Source organism: Bison bison, unplaced genomic scaffold (genome assembly GCF_000754665.1).
Source record: "Bison bison bison isolate TAMUID 2011002044 unplaced genomic scaffold, Bison_UMD1.0 scf7180017864518, whole genome shotgun sequence".
NCBI lineage: Eukaryota > Metazoa > Chordata > Mammalia > Artiodactyla > Bovidae > Bison > Bison bison.
The window spans coordinates 14,162,085-14,183,448 of NW_011495071.1; the positions used below are offsets into that span (position 1 = coordinate 14,162,085).

Here is a 21,364-nt window from a genome sequence, read left to right on the forward strand (position 1 = left end):
GTTGCTCTCAGGCATGTGGGATCTTCCTGGACCAGGGATCGAGGCGGATTCTTTACTACTGAGCCACCAGGGAAGCCTGACGTTTTCTAATTCTAATGAAACTTCTGTGTTTAAACCATATTGTTCCTTGGTAATAGAGTATTAAAAGTCTAGAAATATGAAAATCCGTTCTTAGAATAGTATGGTCTATTTGCTATAATACTTTTTTTTTGGTAACACAAATTAACTTCTGTAACTGGTACCTATGGGATTGATGTCAGTATAATGGGGAAGTAGCATTTGTTTTAAAATCATCTTTCCCAGCATATTAATACTTCAAAGCAGTCAAGAACAAACTCTCTCATAGTTAAAGGGAAAGCCTTAGTAATTCAAGAAAATACTAGAAAAACACTGAAAGTTCTACAGAAGTAAAAAACGGTGGCTTCAAGAACAGTTCCACATTCCACAGGGGCAAGCATTCTGGTGAAGCAGTGAGTGTAGACAGAGAAGGTGTAAAGACATTTCTTTTTGCATTAAGAACTTTGGTGAAGAAGTCTATATCCTGGATTGTATTTTTAACTTCATTGAAATTCTGCTCTTCAGAACGCATATAACAAAGTAGGAAGCAGGAGCTCCAGGATTTAAAGAGGCTTCAAAGAATAGAAGATCATAATTCTAGGTGCAAATTTAAGTAGAGATTTAACTGTGCTAGTATTTTTGTAAGGACTTCTCGTTGTTTTAGTTAGGACTTTGATTACACTGACTTTGGGTAGTCTGCCTTTATTTTTATCCATGAACTCTGTTTTTTGTAGTAGCAGCTTTTCTAGAACTCCAGGCTGGTCACTTCACCATGTATATATCATATTATAGCAGAAAAGGCTCTGCCATGTTTTAAAAGCAGTAAATTAATAAAGGAATTGTTGCCCTGAATTTTCAGTTTAATTATCTGACAAAGCCTTGTGTGCTGTGGTTATAGAAATCCACCACAACTCTTGAAACTTATACATGGTGTTCTCCTTCACTCAATTTCAAGTTGAGAATGTTCCCATTCTAATTTTAAGGGAAATTTACATTTGAAATTTGTGCTAAATCAAGTATTTTTATGTAGTAAGTCAAAACACCTCTAAATGGACTCTGCTGTTTGACTATGCTTAGGTAGTGAATTTTTGTCCTTAAATGTTTTTGATCAGAAATTTGATCACAGAAATTTTGGTCAGACATAAACTTAACTTTTGAAAGATTGTCAGGATGTTTGTACCAGTTTATTAACATAGAAAATGCCCACTCACTCCTAAAACTCATTCTTTATTAGAGGAGTCCCGGTTCCAAATGGGCTTGATCTCTTCCTTTTCATAAAACAGAGTGTAGTCCTTTGATTTCATTTAGCTGTTGACTTTCTGAAGTATTCATTTCTGAAAGATTTTGAATAGAAATGTATTTAGCATTCCGTTCTTACTGACCAATACTAAGTACAGCCTATGTCTATTTTTGAACAAGTAAAACCAATGAACTTTAAAATAAGGCTCAGTTGGCATTCCTTTTATAGGGATAGAAATCCATACTTCAAAATTTTGTTGCTGATATGGTTTATTTAACCTCCATATATTTGTACATATTTTCATAAAAATGTGTTTGTGCTATTTGCTATTTAGCATTTTGGGGATCTTTTATTTTAAAATAAAAAATTTTTTTCATTACAGAAAGACCCAAATGGGACCAGTACTTTGCCAACTGAAAGTTCTCTTCTACAAGAAATTGAAGTACAGAATGAGGAAGTAGCAGCTTTTTGTCAGTCCATTACAAAGTAAGACATTTTTCTTTATAAATTAAAGGTTATTCTTATTAAATAAGTTTTAAAAATTTAACTTCAAAACCAGCCTAGTGCTAATAATTCTAAAATTTTTAAATATTTTCTCTCTGTCGCTAAAACATCAAGACAGTTAATTGGTACGTTAACACAAACTACACTTGAACCTGTTAAGTTTCTGAGTGTTTAGAAGGAAAAATTAAGGTCAGTCAGTAGACTTCTGATACTGTATTACTGAGGGAAAATACGGCTTAAATATAGAAGTTTCTTTAGAATTAGAAAATGGCTTTTTTTGTTGTTACAAGGAGACTTAGTTTTGCTGTGAACCTTCTAGCATTCAAAATACTGTCCTATTTAGATGTAAAAAATGCTATAATAAGCAAGATTAGAGAAGCAAACATATTTTCTGAAGGTTAGAAAATTGCCTTTCTGAAATGTTCTTTTAATCTTAAATGTGTCCAGTGTTCTTCGTATATGAAGAAACTGAGACTTGGAGAAGTTACCTACTAAAGTTTACGTTACTTGGCTAGTCTGTAACAAACAGAGCCAGGTCTCCATTGCCTCCGTTCAGTGTGTTTTCTTTCCAGTATATTACTATATTAGTCAGCACTTCTGTTATGAGTGCAAGAAACCCATTACTATATTAGTCAGCACTTCTGTTATGAGTGCAAGAAACCCGTCTTAAACTAGCATAAATCAAGAAAGGTTATGTATGGATTCATAAACCCATATAGAAGAGGGACGGTGGGGCAGAGCTCAGTGACAGCAAGACCCAGGGACTCACGCACTGTAGTCGATGCCTCCTCTCTTTGGACTTTGCTTCCTCCCTTTTCTCCCCCTGCCCTTTCACCATGCTTGTTTACTTCTATTACAGATGGGGTTTTGAAGCCACTGATAGCTTAGACTTGGTATTCCAGTGGTCTTGCTGGCGGAAAGGAAAGAGTCCTTTCAGCCAGCACCAGATAGAAAAATCCCACGGAAGGAAAGAGTGGACAGCAAACATTGCAGCCAACAGGGTGAGATCTGTTATCAAAAGAAGGAAAAGTAGGTCACTCCTGGAAGATTTATTCTTTTTAAAAAAAAAATTTTATTTTGTACTGGAGTATAGCCAATTAACAAACAATGTTGTGATAGTTTCAAATGAACAGCAGAGGGACTCTGCCATATATATACATTCTCCCCCAAACTCCCCTCCCATCCAGGCTGCCACATAACATTGAACAGAGTTCCATGGGCTGTACAGTAGGTCCTTGTTGGTTATCCATTTTAAATATAGCACTGGGTACATGGCCATCCCAAAGTCTATCCTTTCCTCTCAACCTTCCCTTCTGGCAACTATAAGTTCATTCTCAGTCTGTGAGTCTGTTTCTGTTTTGTACCTAAGTTCATTTGTATTGTTTCTTTTTAGATTCCACATATAAGGGATGTCATATATTTCTCCTTTAACTTACTTCACTCAGTATGACGTCCATCCATGTTGCTGCAAATGGCATTATTTCATTCTTATTAATGGCTGAGTAATATTCTGTTGTATATATGTACCATATCTTCTTTAGCCATCCCTCTGATGGACATTTAGATTGCTTCTGAGCGATTTATTTTGAATCCAGTATTTTCCCATTGTGGTTTAAGCAAAGCAGAGTTTGGAGTTCCTAGATCATTTTTGAGTGTATTCATCATTTTTATTATAAGGGACTTATTAATATTAAACTAGACTTTCTAGACTATTGGTAATGTTTGATTACAGTTCTTTCTTTCCTATGTATCACTTTCTAACCAGCGTTCTTTTTTCTTCAGAATACCTTAAGGGAGAAAGAAGAATATCAGTAGAGTCACTGTTTATTTCCTGTGCAAAGGTTACTCTTAACTGGATTTTTTAAACTCACATTTTTCAGTAGACATTTAAAATAGACATTTGGTGACTTAGAATGCAAATTGCATGTATCAGAAATTACCCATGCCTTTATGCCACATATACATACCATTATGTGTGTGTGGTTAAGAATTTGGAAATAATCTTTTAATGGTTTGAAATTAATCTGATAAATGTTCATCCAGTTTCTTTAATTTTCTCTCCACACAAGCCCTATTAGACTGTGTTGAGTGACTATTGCATTTAAGTTTTGCATGTTGAGAAATTAGGCTTTCTGTGATCTGCCTTTTTTTCCCTGCATTTGAATCTTATTGTTATTTATATAAATTCTGCCACTAAGCTGATCTTTTTTATTTACATGCATATGCACACACACAAACACAAATGACTTATGAATATTAAAACCTCAGATGAATTAGAATGTTATTTCTGTTAGAGTGGGATTGTAACAAATATTTCACAGAACTAAGAGGCAGAGGTGTTTTGAAGTTACGTTTTAGAAAATTCTCTGTTCCCCTCTTGACCTTGGAGATTGGAGTCACATATCACTTGAAGAAATTAATGGCACTTTCTATTTTTTCCAATATGCAGATTTTAAAAACAAGTATTTATACTCTTAGTTAACTCTCTATTTTTTTTGAAATCTCCTAAAATGATTATATTAATTCAGCTGTGATATTAGTGTGAGATTGTCATTATGGTATTTGTTTGTAGTTAAGCCTACTATAAATAGAATTTAGTGCCAGTTCTAGGCCTTGTTTTTTTGCTCCTGTGAAATTAGGGAGTTGGATTAGTGATCTCCAGGGTAGCTTTCAGTTTAAAGTTCTGTGAAATACTTTGATTCAGGACATTGCATTTTTTAAGTTTTTATTTCTTGTTTTTTTGACTTTCACACTCATCGTAATTGACAGAGCTTGCTGTATCTACCAGTTACTTAGGTCTCCAGAGAAAGTACTGAGAGGAATATTAGATACCAGTGGAAATTTTTCATGCTTCATTTCTGGTCTTCTAGGACAAGATGAGTATTACACTTTACACTTGTCATTCTGAGTAGCCTTTAGTTTCCTTTCTTCATTTATGGTTCCTATCTGATATTTATAATCTAAAAAGTGTCTTGAACCCAAGGAATCAAGGACTTCACCTCTGCATTTAGTTTATTTTATTCTAGATAATGCTGACTCAACTTTCTTATAAAGTAATATCAATTCAATTGAAAACCCTCACTTTTTTATTTGCCTTTTAAAACCCTCATTTTTATGTCTTCTGTCTTTCTGGTTTGGCTCTGTCTATATGTAACCTTAACTTAATAGCACATAGTATGAAATACACCATAAAGGATTTTGGTATTTGCATAAGGATAATTAATTTCCTGAGCTATAGAGCCACATTAAGCAAACAAAGCTGTTGCTTTGGTGATGATTGAGAAATGGACCCTGAATATTCATTGGAAGGACTGATATTAAAGCTCCAATATGTTGACCACCTGATGCAAACAGCTGTTTCATTGAAAAAGACGCTGATGCTGGGAAAAATGAGGGCAGGAGGAGAAGGGGGCAGCAGAGGATGAGATGGTTGGATGGCATCACCGACTCAATGGACATGAGTTTGAGTAAACTCCAGGAGACAGTGAAGAACAGGAAAGCCTGGTGTGCTGCAGTCCATGGGGTTGCAAAGAGTTGGACACAATTTAGCGACTGAACGGGGAAAATGGATGGTTTAAAGAAAATGAAAATTAGTATTAAAAAATGCTCTTTGTAGGTAATTACTTAAGAACATCAAACTACAATGTGTGGTTTAGAGTGTTCATAAAATACTTTATCTAGTCTGTTACAATGGAGAAGGCAACGGCACCCCACTCCAGTACTCTCGCCTGGAGAATCCCATGGACAGAGGAGCCTGGAGGTCTACAGTCCATGGGATCGCTAGGAGTTGGACGCGACCAAGCGACTTCACTTTCACTTTTCCCTTTCATGCATTGGAGAAGGAAATGGCAACCCACTCCAGTGTTCTTGCCTGGAGAATCCCAGGGACGGGGAAGCCTGGTGGGCTGCCGTCTATGGGGTCGCACAGTCAGACACGACTGAAGCGACTTAGCAGACTGACTATAGAAGCTGTGCATGAATACTTACACTTGCTGCCTCTTCAGAACCTTTCTTATTGTCAACTCAGACTATTTTATTCTGTTCCAATCACTTGATTATTTTAATCTCTACATGGAAGTGAATAGATAAAACTTACAGCATTCATTCTATTTACAGCCCTATGAAAAGAAGATGTGAGGATTGGAACTTGTCCTCTAACTTCCAGAAGAAAGTCAGTTAAAGGAAGTCCACAAGTTTAAAGAGGCATCAAATCCTCCTTTGTCTTCAGATAATAGAAGGGCTATCTGGAGATGAGCTGTACACCTGGCTCATATATTTAAACTATTTTGCTACTGTGAATACCAAGAATACTGCACAGACAATTTTCTGCCATTCCCTAAGTTTTAGTTTTATCCACTTTGAGGGAATAAAGCCCTCATAGCACAGTAAAAACCCATTGCCTATGTTTTTCCATCATGCTAAACAACCAAAATCAATATGTAAGAGAAAGGACATCAGAAGAAAAGATTTTTAAAAGACAACAAATTTTCTATCCTTCTGGCAATTACAGTTTAGGGCTATCACCTATATCATGGTTCATTAAAAACGTATCATTTTGTGAAATTATACTGCTTAACAAAAAATCAGAAACAGAAAAACTCGTTTAATGTTGTGTATCCATTGTGTGCTTGGTTAATGTTGGTAGCATTCTGTTGAAGTACTTAATCTCTTTTCTTGGATTCCTTTCATTTAAAAGGCAGACAGGAGTCCATTCATTGCATTTCTCCTGAGCTGCTCTAGAATTGGACAAAAACACAGAACTGAATGGCTGTAAGCATGCAAAGCCTTATTCAGGGTTCTCAAATGCAGCTTTCAAAAGAGAATTTAATTTCTTCTTTTTTTGTGACTAGATTGAAGACCAACTTTCCATATACCAATCACTGTACAAATCGGGGCTATTTGTTAAGTCCAGTCACAGTACAAAGAAACATATGTGGAGAAAATGCTAGCGTGAAGGTCTCCATTGAAATTGAAGGATTTCAGCTACCAGTTACCTTCACATGTGATGGTAGGTTCATAGTTCCCGAACCATCTTGTTTTGCTCTATGTTAATGTTATTCTTTTGATAAAGTGACTCGTTTATCATTAGTTTTGTGTGTGTGTGTGTGTGTTGTGTGTGTTTGTGTGTGTGTGTGTGTGTTAAAATACTTAATATGCATTAGTTATCCTTTTCCAGAAATTGGCATTCATATGGGTAGTTTTTTGGTATGGACACCACACTCCAGTACTCTTGCCTGGAAAACCCCATGGATGGAGAAGCCTGGTAGGCTGCAGTCCGTGGGGTTGCTGAGGGTCGGACACGACTGAGTGACTTCACTTTCACTTTTCACTTTCATGCATTGGAGAAGGAAATGGCAACCCACTCCAGTGATCTTGCCCAGAGAATCCCAGGGACAGCAGAGCCTGGTGGGCTGCTGTCTATGGGGTCGCACAGAGTCGGACACGACTAAAGCGACTTAGCAGCAGCAGCAGCAGTGAGAAAGTTTACCTTTATGCTACATATTTCTTTGAAAAGTGTTGAGTATCTTGGTTAATTAGTGGCTCTTGGCCAAAACCTGAAAGCATTAGCTAGAAAGGCTAATTATGTTCTTATTCCTTATATTCTAAAAGAAGACTTATTCTTTTTAAACATCCCTTAAATTTTGATTTAGGGAATCATTGAAGTATTGAGTAAGAATTAGTACTAAAATTGAAGGAAATAATGGTCCATAACTTCTTGATTGAAGTAAGCATTGATAAGCCTTGAGAATAGTGTTTTAATTTGTATCAAAGTTTTACTTGATATATCAAGATTTGATTCATTTAAAAAATATATCAAATGCCTATTGTTTGACTCTATGAATGTACGCATTTATAATGTACATCTCTGTTAAGAAATATAACCACATTATGGTAGAAGTGCTTTGTGTGTTTAAATGGTAACTGTTACAATACATATAAATGTGTTCAGAAATGTAGCTATTGTATTAGAGGTTTTATGGCCTTTTCTGTCAAGCTGTTGATTTTCATGAATTTTGAATATAGTCATTGTCTTCTAAAATAAGAGCTCTAAGTATAGAAATAGGTTACTTGTAATGGTTTGTAATCTTGGTATCCAGCTATTGCAAAGTATGGTAATTAAATAATAGGTCCTACTTGCTATATTTTTATTCTTTATTGGAAAATTTACCAGGCAAATGTCAGCTGTTTAAAATGGTGATTCTTTTTCCTTATAATTTGGTTTAAATAATTGCTTGCTGCTGCTGCTGCTAAGTCGCTTCAGTCGTGTCCAACTCTGTGCGACCCTAGATACGGCAGCCCACCAGGCTCCCCCGTCCCTGGGATTCTCCAGGCAAGAACACTGGAGTGGGTTGCCATTTCCTTCTCCAATGCATGAAAGTGAAAAGTGAAAGTGAAGTCACTCAGTCGTGCCCGACTCTTAGTGACCCCATGGACTGCAGCCTACTAGGCTTCTCCGTCCATGGGATTTTCCAGGCAAGAGTACTGGAGTGGGTTGCCATTGCCTTCTCCAATTGCTTGCTAGAAACTGCTAAATCTTATCCTCTTTGGAGGAGGCTGTAAAACAGAGGTGGCTTTCTTAGCTTAGATCTGCCCTGTCTAATACAATAACCACTAGCCACATGTGGGATTACTTGAAATATGGCTAATATAAATTGAGATGTTCTATAAGTATAAAATACACACTGGATTTCAAAGACTTAGTTTGAAAAGAGAATGTAAGATATCCTATTAGTAAATTTTAAATACCAGTTGCTATATATTGAAATGACATTTTAAATATATTAAATAAAACATATTATTGAAAATGGCTTCTTCTGTTTCTTTTTACTTTCTTCAATGTGACTACTAGAAAATTTTAAATTGTATATGTGTCCTGCATTATATTTTTCATATATAGTACTGTTTTAGACTGTGAGAAATAGTCTGAATAGGTATATACTTAGAGTTAAATGAGTAAAATGAAAATAATGACTAACTCTTTTACAGTGAGTTCTACTGTAGAAATCATTATAATGCAAGCCCTTTGTTGGGTACATGATGACTTGAATCAAGTAGATGTTGGCAGCTATGTTCTGAAAGTTTGTGGTCAAGAGGAAGTGCTACAGAAGTAAGTTTTTTCATTTAATTACTGAGCAACATTTTTGGAAATTTCATTTTAATGGATTAGATTAAAAAATTTTTCAAGTTAAATTTATAATCTAAAGCCACATTGGGTTCCAGTGAATTGATTTATTGGGTCAATTAACTTATATTGAGATATGCATTATCTGACACGATCTTGCCCTTAAGAAGCTGATAGTCTTAGATGGGAAGAATGGTGGGTAATTGGTTGACAGATGAATTTAATTTTTTTTCTTTCTGCAGAGAGGCAATAGTTACTTCATTATGAACTCCATTTTCCTTTTGTGGCATGTAGTATATCTTTAGCCACAATGTTTCGCTGTGGTTTCTTTTTAGTTGCCTGAAAATATCATTATATGAATCTTTTTCTGAACCTACCAGAAATTCTCTGTCCCTGTCTTTTTCCCTTCTTTGTCTTCATCTTCTTTCTTCTTTGCTTTAACACTTCTCATGTAGAATTATTCCTCTATTTAAATGCTCATATTTGATGTAAAAATCTTTGTCATCCTCTTCAATTTCTGATGCATAAACAATTCATATTTACTCTCTATTATTTCTAATTTGAGGAGAATAATGTCGATGAATAACTAATATATTTTAACAGTAATCATTGTCTTGGAAGTCATGAACATATTCAAAACTGTCGAAAATGGGACACAGAGATTAAACTGCAACTTTTGACCTTCAGCGCAATGTGTCAAAATCTGGCCCGAACAGTAAGTGTATACCCTATACTGAATTGCGTTTGGTTGAATCTGAATAACATTGTTAATCAGCCAGTTTGCAGTTTATACCTTCTTTAAGAGATTTGGGTTTGACTGTGAGTGAGGAACTGTGAGTGATGGGGGGAAACTTTCAATCATGGAGGTTTAGGTAGCATAATACTCAGAGCTGGAGGCATGTGTGAAAATCAAAGTTTTATAAGAGTTTGACTTGTAATAGTTTTACCCAAGTTGCACAATGAAAACATCAGCATCAGTCAAGGAGAACTGAGGAAAAAAGATTTTGAATGCTAAATATGGATTGGGGGAGAAAAAGATACATATTGACATTTGCACCAAACTGAGGAAAATATATTATTTTTCACCACATGAAAACTAATTCTCTGTTCTAAAAGTATAGTACTTTATTTTGAGGTTAAAGCAAAATAGAATATAAGAATTTAGGCCATTTTATTTCTTGATGAATTTTAATATGTAAAGAGAGATAATCTTTCTTCATTTGGTAGAATTTGGGGAAGAAAAATATCTGTCATTTCTGCTTTCTCTTTTCTTTATTTTCCTCAGTTTTGCTCCTACGTTAAGTAGAGTTTATTTCACTTGGGTGAAAACTGTTTCACAAAATTCAGTACATTTTATCATATCATTAGTAACTTTTCTTTTCAGTTTCCTAAGGAGTGATGTTCTTGAGTACTTTGCATAGTAAGGGTTATCGTTGAAAAGACCAGAACCTCACTTATTGAGGGTGAGGTAGAAGGAAATTTGATTATCATTAGAAAATATAATGCAGAAATTTAGATGATCTCTTGTCATCTGGTTCCCACCTCACCTTCATTTGGCTGTCAGCCATCTTTAAAAGTGTTTTTAACTCTTCATTCTCTCTCAATAGAACAGAAGTGGTTTTCCTTTGAAAAATTTACATATCAGAAAATAGACTTCAAAGTATTTATGTTTTTTCCACTTAAAAAACAGGTTTTTTAGAAGACAGTCACTTTTCTGAGTCAATTATAAATATTTAAAGCCTCAGTTCTGAAAAATCACTTTCTTTTCAAGAGTTTATCATATGCTTAACCCTGTTTAACTTGGCAGCAGAAAGACTAATGGATTTCATTATTTGATAAATGTTTGTATGTGTTTATTTAGGCGGAAGATGATGAAACACCTGTGGATTTAAACAAACACCTGCATCAAATAGAAAAACCTTATAAAGAAGTCATGACGAGGTGTGGCATCTGAAACATTAATTTCAGATTTTCAAACTTTACTTTTGGATGTGAATGCATTTATTTTAGTAAATAAAACAATCATTCTTATATATAGTATCTTTCAGCCACAATAACTGTTCTTCATTTTAGACATCCTGTTGAAGAACTTTTAGATTTGTATCACAATCAAGTGGAGTTGGCTCTTCAAATTGAAGTAAGTTCTAATTTATATTTTGGCATGATGGTTTAAAGATTCTTTTCCCTGTATTCTCTTAAATACTATTGTTGAAATTGGATTAAATATTTTAGAAGGACTATTTAAACTATATTCTTGATGTTGCTATTTGAGAACTTGTTTTCTGATCCAACATATTAATAGAAATTTAGTACTTGGGTTACTTCAGCTTTATTACTAAGAGGAACCTTCAGTTCAATTCAAAAAGCATTTATTGAATGCTTGCTAGATGTGCTGGGGTTGTGAAAATGAATGACCTGAGCCCCACTTACCAGGAACTTAAACAGAGACTTAAATAGAATTTCAATATAGTAAATGTAGAATAGGGGTATGCATTGAGGTTTTTTGAGAGATCAAACAAGAGCACTTTTCCAGTCAACTTGAGAGTTCAAGGAAGAGGCCTCTAAGAAGGGTTGTTGCCAAGTCTTAAATGGTATGAGTTAGCTAGAAGATAGTTGGAAAGGGCATGTGAACAAAAGTATATAGGTGTGAAACATATGGGGAAGTATAAGCACTTATCTAATACAGAGTATGAGGTGAAGATTGAAAGATGACATTGGAGATAGGCCAATATAAATTACCACCCTGTAATCCATATTATGTTTTACTTTATTCTCCAGATCAGGGGGCCATATATAGTCCACTTCCAATTCTTGTAAATAAAAATTTGGCGGGGGCACAGCCACATCCATTTGTTTACATGTTTTCTATGACTGCATCTGTGCTCTAATACTAAAGTTGAGTAGTTTGCCCTGCAAAGCCTAAACAAGTTACTATTTTCATTTTATAGGAAATGTTTGCTGACCCCTTCTGTAATCATTTAAGTTGTTATTTAAGGTGTTTTAAGCTGAGGGTAGGAGGTAGAGTGGGATAGAGTAGTTGACTTGTTTAATCTTGATCTTTGAAGTCCCTCTGCCTAAAGGAAGTTAAATTTAGGGTTGCCAGGATTGGTCTCAGGGAGACTACTTAGGCAAGACTTTTTATAGTGGTCTAGGTAAAAGACAGGCTTCCCTGGTGGCTCAGTGGTAAAGAGTCCACCTGCCAATGCAGGAGATGTCGATTCAGTCCCTGGGTCAGGAAGATCCACTGGAGAAGGAAATGGCAACCCACTCCACTATTCTTGCCTGAGACATCCTATGGACACAGGAGCCTGGTGGGCTATAGTCCGTGGGGTCATGAAAGAGCTGGACATGACTTAGTGACTAAACAACAACAGCAGGTAATATATAATGAGTATGGTGACAGTAAAGAGAAGGGACTGATTAACGATATTTAGGAGATAAAATTGGTTAGATTTTGATAGATAATGAGATATAAGTGAAGAAATAGTGTAGGATGACTTCCAGATTTCTAGCTACTAGTATATATTTTTTATCAGTATATAATTATGTCAATTTATTTAATAGATATTTACTGAATTCTCTCTCAAGTCACTGTTGCAGGTGTTGAGCATATAACAGTGGATAAAAGAAACTGTAATCCTTGCCCTTTAGAGAATTTACATTCTAGTTAGAGGAAACAGAAGTTTAGTAATAAACTGGCAAGGTATATATCAGGTGGTAAGTGCTGTTAGAGAAAAATAAAGGGGGGAGGGTAATGTTGCAATTTCAAATAAGATAATCAGAGAAGGGCTCATTGAGAAAATGAATTTGAGTAAATTACCAGAGAAGAGAGGAAGAAGCTACCTGGTTATCTGGGGAAAGGGTATGCCTGGTATATAGAAGGTCTGCCAGGCTAGACTAGAATGAGGAGAGGGGCAAGAGTAGAAACAAATCAGTGAGGAGAGAGAATGATGGCTTAGACCAGAGTGATAGTAAAAGTGATGAAAAGTTAATGCTAGGAAGATTTACCAATAGATTGGATGTGGAACATGAGAGAGAGAGATGAGTAACTTCAGAATTTTCTACCTGAGCATGTTGGAAGTTTGGAGTTGCCTTTAGTGAGAGGTAGTGTGAGATGAGTGCAATTGTGCAGTAGTTTGAGCATTCTTTGGCATTGCCTTTCTTTGGGATTGAAATGAAAACTGACCTTTTCCAGTGCTGTGGCCACTGCTGTGTTTTCCAGATTTGCTGGGATATCGAGTGCAGCACTTGCACAGCATCATCTTTCAGGATTACCCTAGGGGCTTCCCTAGTGGCTCAGACGTAAAGAATCCACCTAGAATGCAGGAGACCTGGGTTTGATCCCTGGGTTGGGAAGATCCCCTGGAGGAAGGATCATCTCCCTCTCCAGTACTCTTGGCTGGAGAATCCCATGGACAGAGGGACCTGGCAGGCTACGATCCATGGGATCGCAAAGAGTCAGACACAACTGAGCAACTAACACTTAAATCCCCTACCTAGGTTGATCATCACTTCAGATTCAGATGTCTGATACTTAACTTTTTATATAAATGTCTAACATCTCTGATTTAAGATGTATAAAACCATGTTTTTATTCTACCCTTTATATCTATTCGTCAGTCTTCCCCTTCTTAATAAAATGGCCGCTCTGTCCTTCCATTTGCTCAGGCCAAAACTTTGGAGTCATTTTTGATTTCCCAAGAAAAAGATAATTCACATCTCACATGCAGTTCCATTTCTGTCAACTTTACCTCAGAAATACATTCAGAATGTGACAACTCTCTCCACTACCAGGGCTATACTCCTAGTCAACTACAAGAGTTAACAGTGATTGCCTACTGGTCTTCCAACTTCTACCTGTCCTTCTATAGCCTGTCTTCAATAGGCAATCAAAATTATATTTTAAAAACAAATCACTAAATGCAGTGTGGTATCCTGGATTATATCATGGAAGAGGAGAAATACATTTGGAAACACTGGTATAATCTGAATAAAGTCTGCAGTTTAGGTAATAATAATGTAGTGAGTATTAATGTCTTAGTTTTGACAAATTTAACATGGTTATATAAGAAGTTACTTAACCAGTTTCCTTTAATGTTGAATGAGAACTCTCTGTACTATTCTTGTAAATCTAAAATTGTTCCAAAATAAAAAAAAATTATTTTTAAAAATGAATATGAGCACAGAAAGCAAATGTAAAATGAGAGAAAATCAAAGCCAAAAAATGGTTGTTTGAAAAGATTAATCAAATTTATAAACCCTTAAGAGTATTAAACCATGCCACTATTTTGTTTAATATCCTGTTTACCATCTCAGTGAAATTTAAATCTTAATTATGATTTCAAAGCCCTACACATTCTGAGCTCTCTCTGATGGCTTCCTACCTACCCCTTTCTTTAAATGTGTGTGTGTGTGTGTTTTCTTTTCCTTTTTCTTTTTTAAACTGGAATGGGGTTGCCATTTCCTCCTCCAGGGGATCTTCCCAACCCAGGGATCAAAGCTGCGTCACCTGGAATAGTGCTTTTTTAAAAATATATTTTATTTATTTGACTGCACCAGATCTTAGTTGCAGCATATTGCATGTTTTTTAGTTGAGGCAGGCAGGATCTAGTTCCCTCGCAGGAAATGAACCTAGACCCCCTGCATCCCTGCTTTGGAGCGTGATGTCTTAGCCTCTGGACCACCAGGAAAGTCCTTTCTACCCCTTTCTTCCTTTGTTCTAATTGACCTGCAGGTATGCTTCCCAACTGGGACCCTTGTACTTGTTCCTTCTTTTAATGCTGTTTCTCCAGATACTTGGGTAACTTATTCTTTCAGTTCCTTAGGGTCTGTGCTCTGATGTCTAATAAGAGAGCTCTTCACTGACCATCTAATGGGAAATAGCAACTCTCTATCATATCTATTCCCCATATTTTGTATTGCTTTATTGAGATACAATTTATGGATCATAAAATTTATCCATTTAATGTGTACAATTCAATGATTATTTTAGCAGATGAATCAGTTCAGTTCAGTTCAGTTGCTCAGTCTTGTCCGACTCTTTGCGACCCCATGAATCGCAGCACGCCAGGCCTCCCTGCATCATCAATTGCCAGAGTTCACTCAAACTTACGTCCATCGAGTCGGTGATGCCATCCAGCCATCTTATCCTCTGTCGTCCCCTTCACCTCCTGCCCCGAATCCCTCCCAGCATCAGGGTCTTTTCCAATGAGTCAACTCTTTACATGAGGTGGCCAAAGTATTGGAGTTTCAGCTTTAGCATCAGTCCTTCCAGTGAACACCCAGGACTGATCTCCTTTAGGATGTACTGGTTGGACCTCCTTGCAGTCCAGGGGACTCTCAAGATAGAGTTGTATAATTGTCATTACAGTGGTGTTTTAGAACATAAGTTTCCATGTGCTACTTTCCACTCATTCTCCCATTCCCATCCTCAGCCCCAGACAACTACTAACCTGGTTCCTATCTCAATAGATTTCCCTTTAATGGAGATTTCCTGTAAATGGAATCATACCCTGTGTAATCCTTTATATCTGATTTCTTTTACATATCATAGTGTTTTTTTTTAATTGGAGGATAATTGCTTTATAATGTTGTGTTAGTTTCTGCTGTACAACAATGTGAATCAGCTGAAAGTATACATATATCGTCTTCCTCATGAGCCTCCTTTCCCGTTCCATCCTACCCATCTAGGTCATCACGGAGCACCGAGCCAAACTCCTGTGTTATACAGCAGCTTCCCACTAGCTAACTGTTTTATACCTACCATACTGTCTTAAGCTTTGTTCATATAGTGTGTATCCATTGTTTTGTTTTATTGCTGAACCCTTCTGTTGTTTGGCTGTACCATGTTTTATTTATCTAGTCACCAAGTAACTGACATTTTTAACTGTTTGTACTTTTTGCTTTTATTTTTTAAAACTGTTTATTTAATTTCTGGTTGCTTTGCTTGGGCTTTCTCTAGTCGTGGTGAGTGGGGGCTACTCTCTAGTTCTGGTGCTTGGGCTTCTCATTGCAGTGGCTTCTCTTGTTTTGGGGTACAGGATCTAAGCACATGGGCTTCAGTAGCTGTGGCACGCTGGCTTAGTTGCTCTGTGGCATATGGAATCTTCCTGGACCAGGAAGATGAACTCGTGTCCCCTGCATTGGCAGGCAGATTCTTATCCACTGTACTACCAGAGAAGCCCCTATTTGCAGTTTTTGATTAATATGCATAATGTTGCTATAAACATTCATGTGTAAGTCTGTGTAGATGTATGTTTTAATTTCTCTTTAGGCAGGTTTATGGGAGAGATCAGGAAGTTGCAAAAGTTTTGATTCCTCCTTGTCTTAGTTTTCTAGGGATAAGATGTTAATTTATTTCACTAAAATGAAGCTAGATGTTTTGAGGTAAGGAATAATGGTTTAGCTTCATACTCTAAGGGAAATAGAAAATAAAGCTGACCAAGGGCTTGTAAATGTTAAGTGGCATGCAGATGCTGGCTGAAATCTGAGATGATTGGATCTTTAGGATTGTGAGCTATTCTGTAGATGTACGTGCTGCCTGGTAGAAGAAGTAGAGAAGTCTCCGAGCTCGGAAAATAGGTTTGGTCAGAATGAGAGTGTGTGGGCTGGAAGCAAAGGAGACTGTGATCAGAATATGATACTGTTAAGATTCTGATAGGGCACACAGTTTGGGGGTTGAAAATGTTGTGAATTTGCCACGTGAACAGTTAACTGAGGCTTCTTTTAGGGTATAGGATAGAAAGTCAGATAAATGTCCAGAGCAAAAATAAGGCAGCTAGTAGAGGTAATACATGCCAGTAGCAAGGCAGATCAGTCAGTCACAGGCCAAGTCAGGCAACAGAAACTATAGTAGATTTTTGAACAGGGAAACTTAAAGAATTGTTAATTAGTAAAAGGTAGTTAATTACTATAAGGGATAAAAGAGGGCTAAAGCAGGAGTTGCATATTAATGCAAAATCTGGCCATTAATCCAGTTTTGTAAATAAAGTTTTATTGGAACACAGCCATGCTCACTAATTTATATATTAGAAAGTGAAAGTGAAGTCACTCAGTTGTGTCCAACTCTTTGTGACCCCATGGACTGTAGCCTACCAGGCTCCTCAGTCCATGGGATTTTCCAGGCAAGAATACTAGAGTGAGTTGCCATTTCCTTCTCCAGGAGATCTTCCCAACCCAGGAATTGAACCCAGGTCTCCCATATTGTAGGCAGATGTTTTACTGTCTGAGCCACCAGGGCCTCAATTTATATATTACCTATGTCTGTTTTCATGCCGAGTTGAATTGTGACAGACTGGCCTACAAAACCTAAAACATTTGTTCTCAGGTCTTAAAACAATGCCAGCCTTGCTCTAAGAGGTCCAGAAGTAACAGGTGCCAGGTGCAAAGAAGCAGTCATCAAGTACAGGTTGAGGAACAGTGGAAAGTGAAGGAACTTTGAGGATTTATGGCAGAGCCTCTTCCCCAACCCCAGGCTGAAATTCAGCCTCTTTGAAATGGGTATGGCTGTGTTGCCTATAGCAAAGAAACTTGTTAGTGCTCTCAGATGGGAAGAGCGTGGCCTGAGGGTGCAGCTGGAGCTGATCTTTGAGGACCACTGGGCTTCCACACTGAATTTTAAAACGGAGGACTGGAACCCTGATGAAAATATTTTCCTGCTGCTCTTGCCTTTGAGTGTCCTTTCACTGCTCTCTAGTCACAACACCTAACATTGTGCTAGCTGGCAAGGAGGATTGTTTATAAGGTCTAGTTCTAGAACTACAAAGTAGAGCAAAGGGTAGATTTGGAATTGGCACACAATAAATTGATAACTGCCACATAAAAGTGGTGGAGAATAGTATAGGAGAATGATATGAGCCTCAGAGGTTTTTGCATGAAAGTGGAAGAATAAAAGAAAGCAGAAGCACGAGCAAGCAAAAATGGAAGCCTTCAGGATCTGAGGACTGCAAGGTAATTAGGTGTTTGAGAAAATGAGGTGGTTTCATTTAAGCATGCACACAAAGAGAACATTGGGTGTAGCCAAACCTCAAAGCTGGAAAATTTTAAATTTTTAAGGGATTGTACAGTACTGAGTTTCAGTCCTTTCTAGCAGTACTTGGCATTTAAGTTTGGCATAAATATTTTATGAATTAATTCATTATATAAAAATGTGTCTTAATGAGATGTACTCTAAAACAGTGATGGGGTAGTGAAGAAGTATTTTTAAATCATCCTCATCATGTAAGTTATTTTATAATGTATTTGTTCATGTACTTTAGATTCACGGTAGAAAGGACTGTGGTTGAATAGTAAGGAAGGATTGTGCTCACAAGTGTTTTCATCATATAAAACTTAGAAAGTGAATGTTGTATAGATTTAAATGTCGCTGAAAAGTTGGCTCACTTTTAGTAACTGTTGCCCTGTGTTATTTGTGACCAGTCTTATTAGAGATTGGTCACAAGTTAATTGGTCTGTGTGTGGGTTTTTTTTTTTTTTTTTGTCTCTGGTTTTTGATACCAAAATTATGCAGGAGAGCGAGAATAGTTTTTAGTGTGTTTTTAGTGTGGAAATTATTCCCAAATGAAAATTAAAAAGATGACTCAAGTTTTTTAATGATTTCAGAATTTGTTAGTAACTTATTACTTTCGCTCCTGACTCTAATAAGAAATTAAAAGGGATTTGCATGTGAATAATTATATCAGGCAAAGTGAAAATTAACCAGGCCTGCTTTTTCCTACTTCAAAGTAAAGTATGTAATTGGCACTTCCCTGACAGTTCAGTGGTTAAGACTCAGTGCTTCCACTGTAGGGGTGTGGGATCCCTGGTGGGGGCAGGGGGTGAAAACAAAGTAAATTATGTAATTGAAAAGCTATCTTGTTTCTTTTCTTTTTCATCATAAAAGCGTAAAGGATACCTGTTCTTAGGCACATCTAAAATGTTTGCTTTTTCCCTCATCCCTAAAATTGATCCTTAAAATTCCACATATTTATGTTTATATTACTTTTTATTTTTAAAGAATCAGCACAGAGCAGTAGATCAAGTAATTAAAGCTGTAAGAAAAATCTGTGGTGCTTTAGATGGCGTGGAGACTCTTGCCATTACAGAATCGGTAAAGAAGCTGAAGAGAGCAGTAAATCTTCCAAGGAGTAGAAGTGCTGAAGTGAGTATTTTTTAGTCGTTAGCATTTTATCACATGCAAATATGTACATAAGTGAGCATCTGTCATTTAAACTGGGAAATTTTTGCTTCTGCTAGACAAAATGTTACCATTTTAACTCTAGCTTTTACTTTTGAGCTGATTTGGTCACTTATTTGGTAAGGTGAGGGAATTTCCAAGAGGAGATGGACTGCCTTGAAGAATTTTGTGAGAGTTGACATTGAATAAATGGATATCCAGCTGAACTTTTTGTGTGTAGAGGAGAAACTCTGGCAAAAATGAGTTGGTCGAAGATTTTAAGGTAATACTGCCCTTGAAGGAGCTGGATATTAATAGCTAACATTTCTCCCTCTGGATGCAAATGTCCATGGTTGTCAATGGGGAAGTTCTGCTTTGGAGTAAACCTCCTTCCTATTGGAAAGACCCAGAAGTCTCTGTAATAGTGACTTAAATTGCCTCAGAAGCAACCAGATTAGGAGCCCTCACTTGATATCATACTGTTGTATTTAGTAAAAGTCCTCCCTGTGGTATTTTCCACTGGGATTTAATTAACTCTTCAGAGGGATGTTCATAGCTCTGATTGGAAGGATGAAAGAAGGATCACAAGACATGATAACTTTCAAGAAAGGAAAAGTTATGTTGATGGTATGTTCTTCAACAAATGTCTGGGAAATAACTCAATCCATTTATTGTCTCAAAGACCCTATCCATATGGTATACAGAAATTTGAGTCTCTCGTGTTTTGTTAGTTTGTTCTTATTATGTGCTTGTTTTTTAGAAATTAAAAAACATCTGAAATCATTTGGAGGCAATAAAATGCCATGGTCTGGGATTTCCCCAATGGTCCAGTGGTTAAAGAATCAGTCCTGCAATTCAGGGGACATAGGTTCAGTCCCTGGTTGGGGAACTAAGATCCCACATGCTGTGGAGCAGCTAAGCCTGCCAGCCACAGCTACTGAGCCCAGGTGCTCTGGAACCCATGTGACACAACTTTAGAGAGTCCATGTGTTGCAACAAAAGATGCCACATGTTGCAACAAAGATCCTGCATGCTGAAACTAAGACCTGATGCAGGCAAATAAATAAATAAGTATTTCTTTAAAAAAAAAATAAATGCCATGGTCCTAATGCTGTCTGAGGCTTCTATTCATTATATTCATTTGCTGGATAAATGAGCAGAGAGTAGGAGATAAACTCAGTTCAAATAATTATAAGGGCTTTTTTGAGACACGAAATGGTAATAAGTGGATTTCTAGTTTCTTTAAGGATATGCTTATGCTAATCATAGAGCAAGTAATGGAAAATAAAATACTGTATTAATATATTTAGCACATTTGAGTTTCAAATATTAATTACCAAAAAATGATTTGATGAGGCAGATTTTGCTGAGTTTATTTTGCAGTACTTTTCATTTATTGCATGGTTTTCTTGATATTGAAAGTATCTTTTTATTTGGTTTGGGACATTCACTTTCTTTTTGCATTCTTTTTTATTGTTTTATTAATTCTTCAGACACTTGGAAAGTTTCTCCAGTGAAGGATTTCTTTGATATAGAGTTTAATAAGTGTATTGAAATTAAAAGTAAACATTTTATATTCCATCATGGGTGATTTTCTGACTAATCTGTATGTGTGTAAGCAGGCAACTTCACTGTCTGGAGGAGGAGACATTAACAGGAGTTCAAGTAGGGGTATGTATTTAAGTTCCTTACATTTTAGGAGTAATTGTTGCTTTTACAGAGAATTATATTAACAATTTCTTTAAATCTAGGCTCACTGAATCCTGAAAATCCTTTTCAAGTAAGCATGGACCAGTTAACTGCGGCAATTTATGATCTTCTCAGACTCCATGCAAATTCTGGTAGAGGTTCTGTAGATTGTGCCCAAAGTAACGGGAACATTAAGGAAGCATGGACTACAACAGAACAGCTCCAGTTTACAATTTTTGCTGCTCATGGTATTTCAAGTAACTGGGTATCAAAGTAAGTAGCTATTTAGAAGAAGATATGTACAACTTTACCTGGAGGCTAATATAACCTTGTAAAACATCAGCATCCACTGTTACCTTGGTCTTTAAATGGATACTTGATCCACCAAATACCTTTGTGTTTTTCCTAAGAATTACAAAGATGTTTGATGCTGTTAGTAAATATTATTATCACTCTCACTACATGCAGAAAAAGCAGGAAAATATATTTAAACTAACAAGGGCAAATGTTAATAAATTAGTTAATTTATGACTGCTGTTTCTGGCTTGCCTTTAGAACCAGGGTAGTGGGACTAGACTTTTTTAGCACATTTATTTTT

General features: G+C 36.5%; 1 protein-coding gene across 1 annotated transcript in view; it reads left to right on the plus strand.

Annotated features, from left to right (window-relative positions):
* PIK3C2A (phosphatidylinositol-4-phosphate 3-kinase, catalytic subunit type 2 alpha) overlaps window positions 1-21,364 on the plus strand; it is a 107,040-nt gene that overhangs the window by 47,971 nt on the left and 37,705 nt on the right. The window contains exons 3-11 of the mRNA XM_010830530.1: window positions 1,680-1,783; window positions 6,652-6,809; window positions 8,789-8,909; window positions 9,528-9,639; window positions 10,786-10,865; window positions 10,998-11,061; window positions 18,919-19,062; window positions 20,700-20,748; window positions 20,829-21,039. Coding sequence (XP_010828832.1) covers window positions 1,680-1,783; window positions 6,652-6,809; window positions 8,789-8,909; window positions 9,528-9,639; window positions 10,786-10,865; window positions 10,998-11,061; window positions 18,919-19,062; window positions 20,700-20,748; window positions 20,829-21,039 — 1,043 coding nt within the window. The remainder of the gene's footprint in view (window positions 1-1,679; window positions 1,784-6,651; window positions 6,810-8,788; window positions 8,910-9,527; window positions 9,640-10,785; window positions 10,866-10,997; window positions 11,062-18,918; window positions 19,063-20,699; window positions 20,749-20,828; window positions 21,040-21,364) is intronic.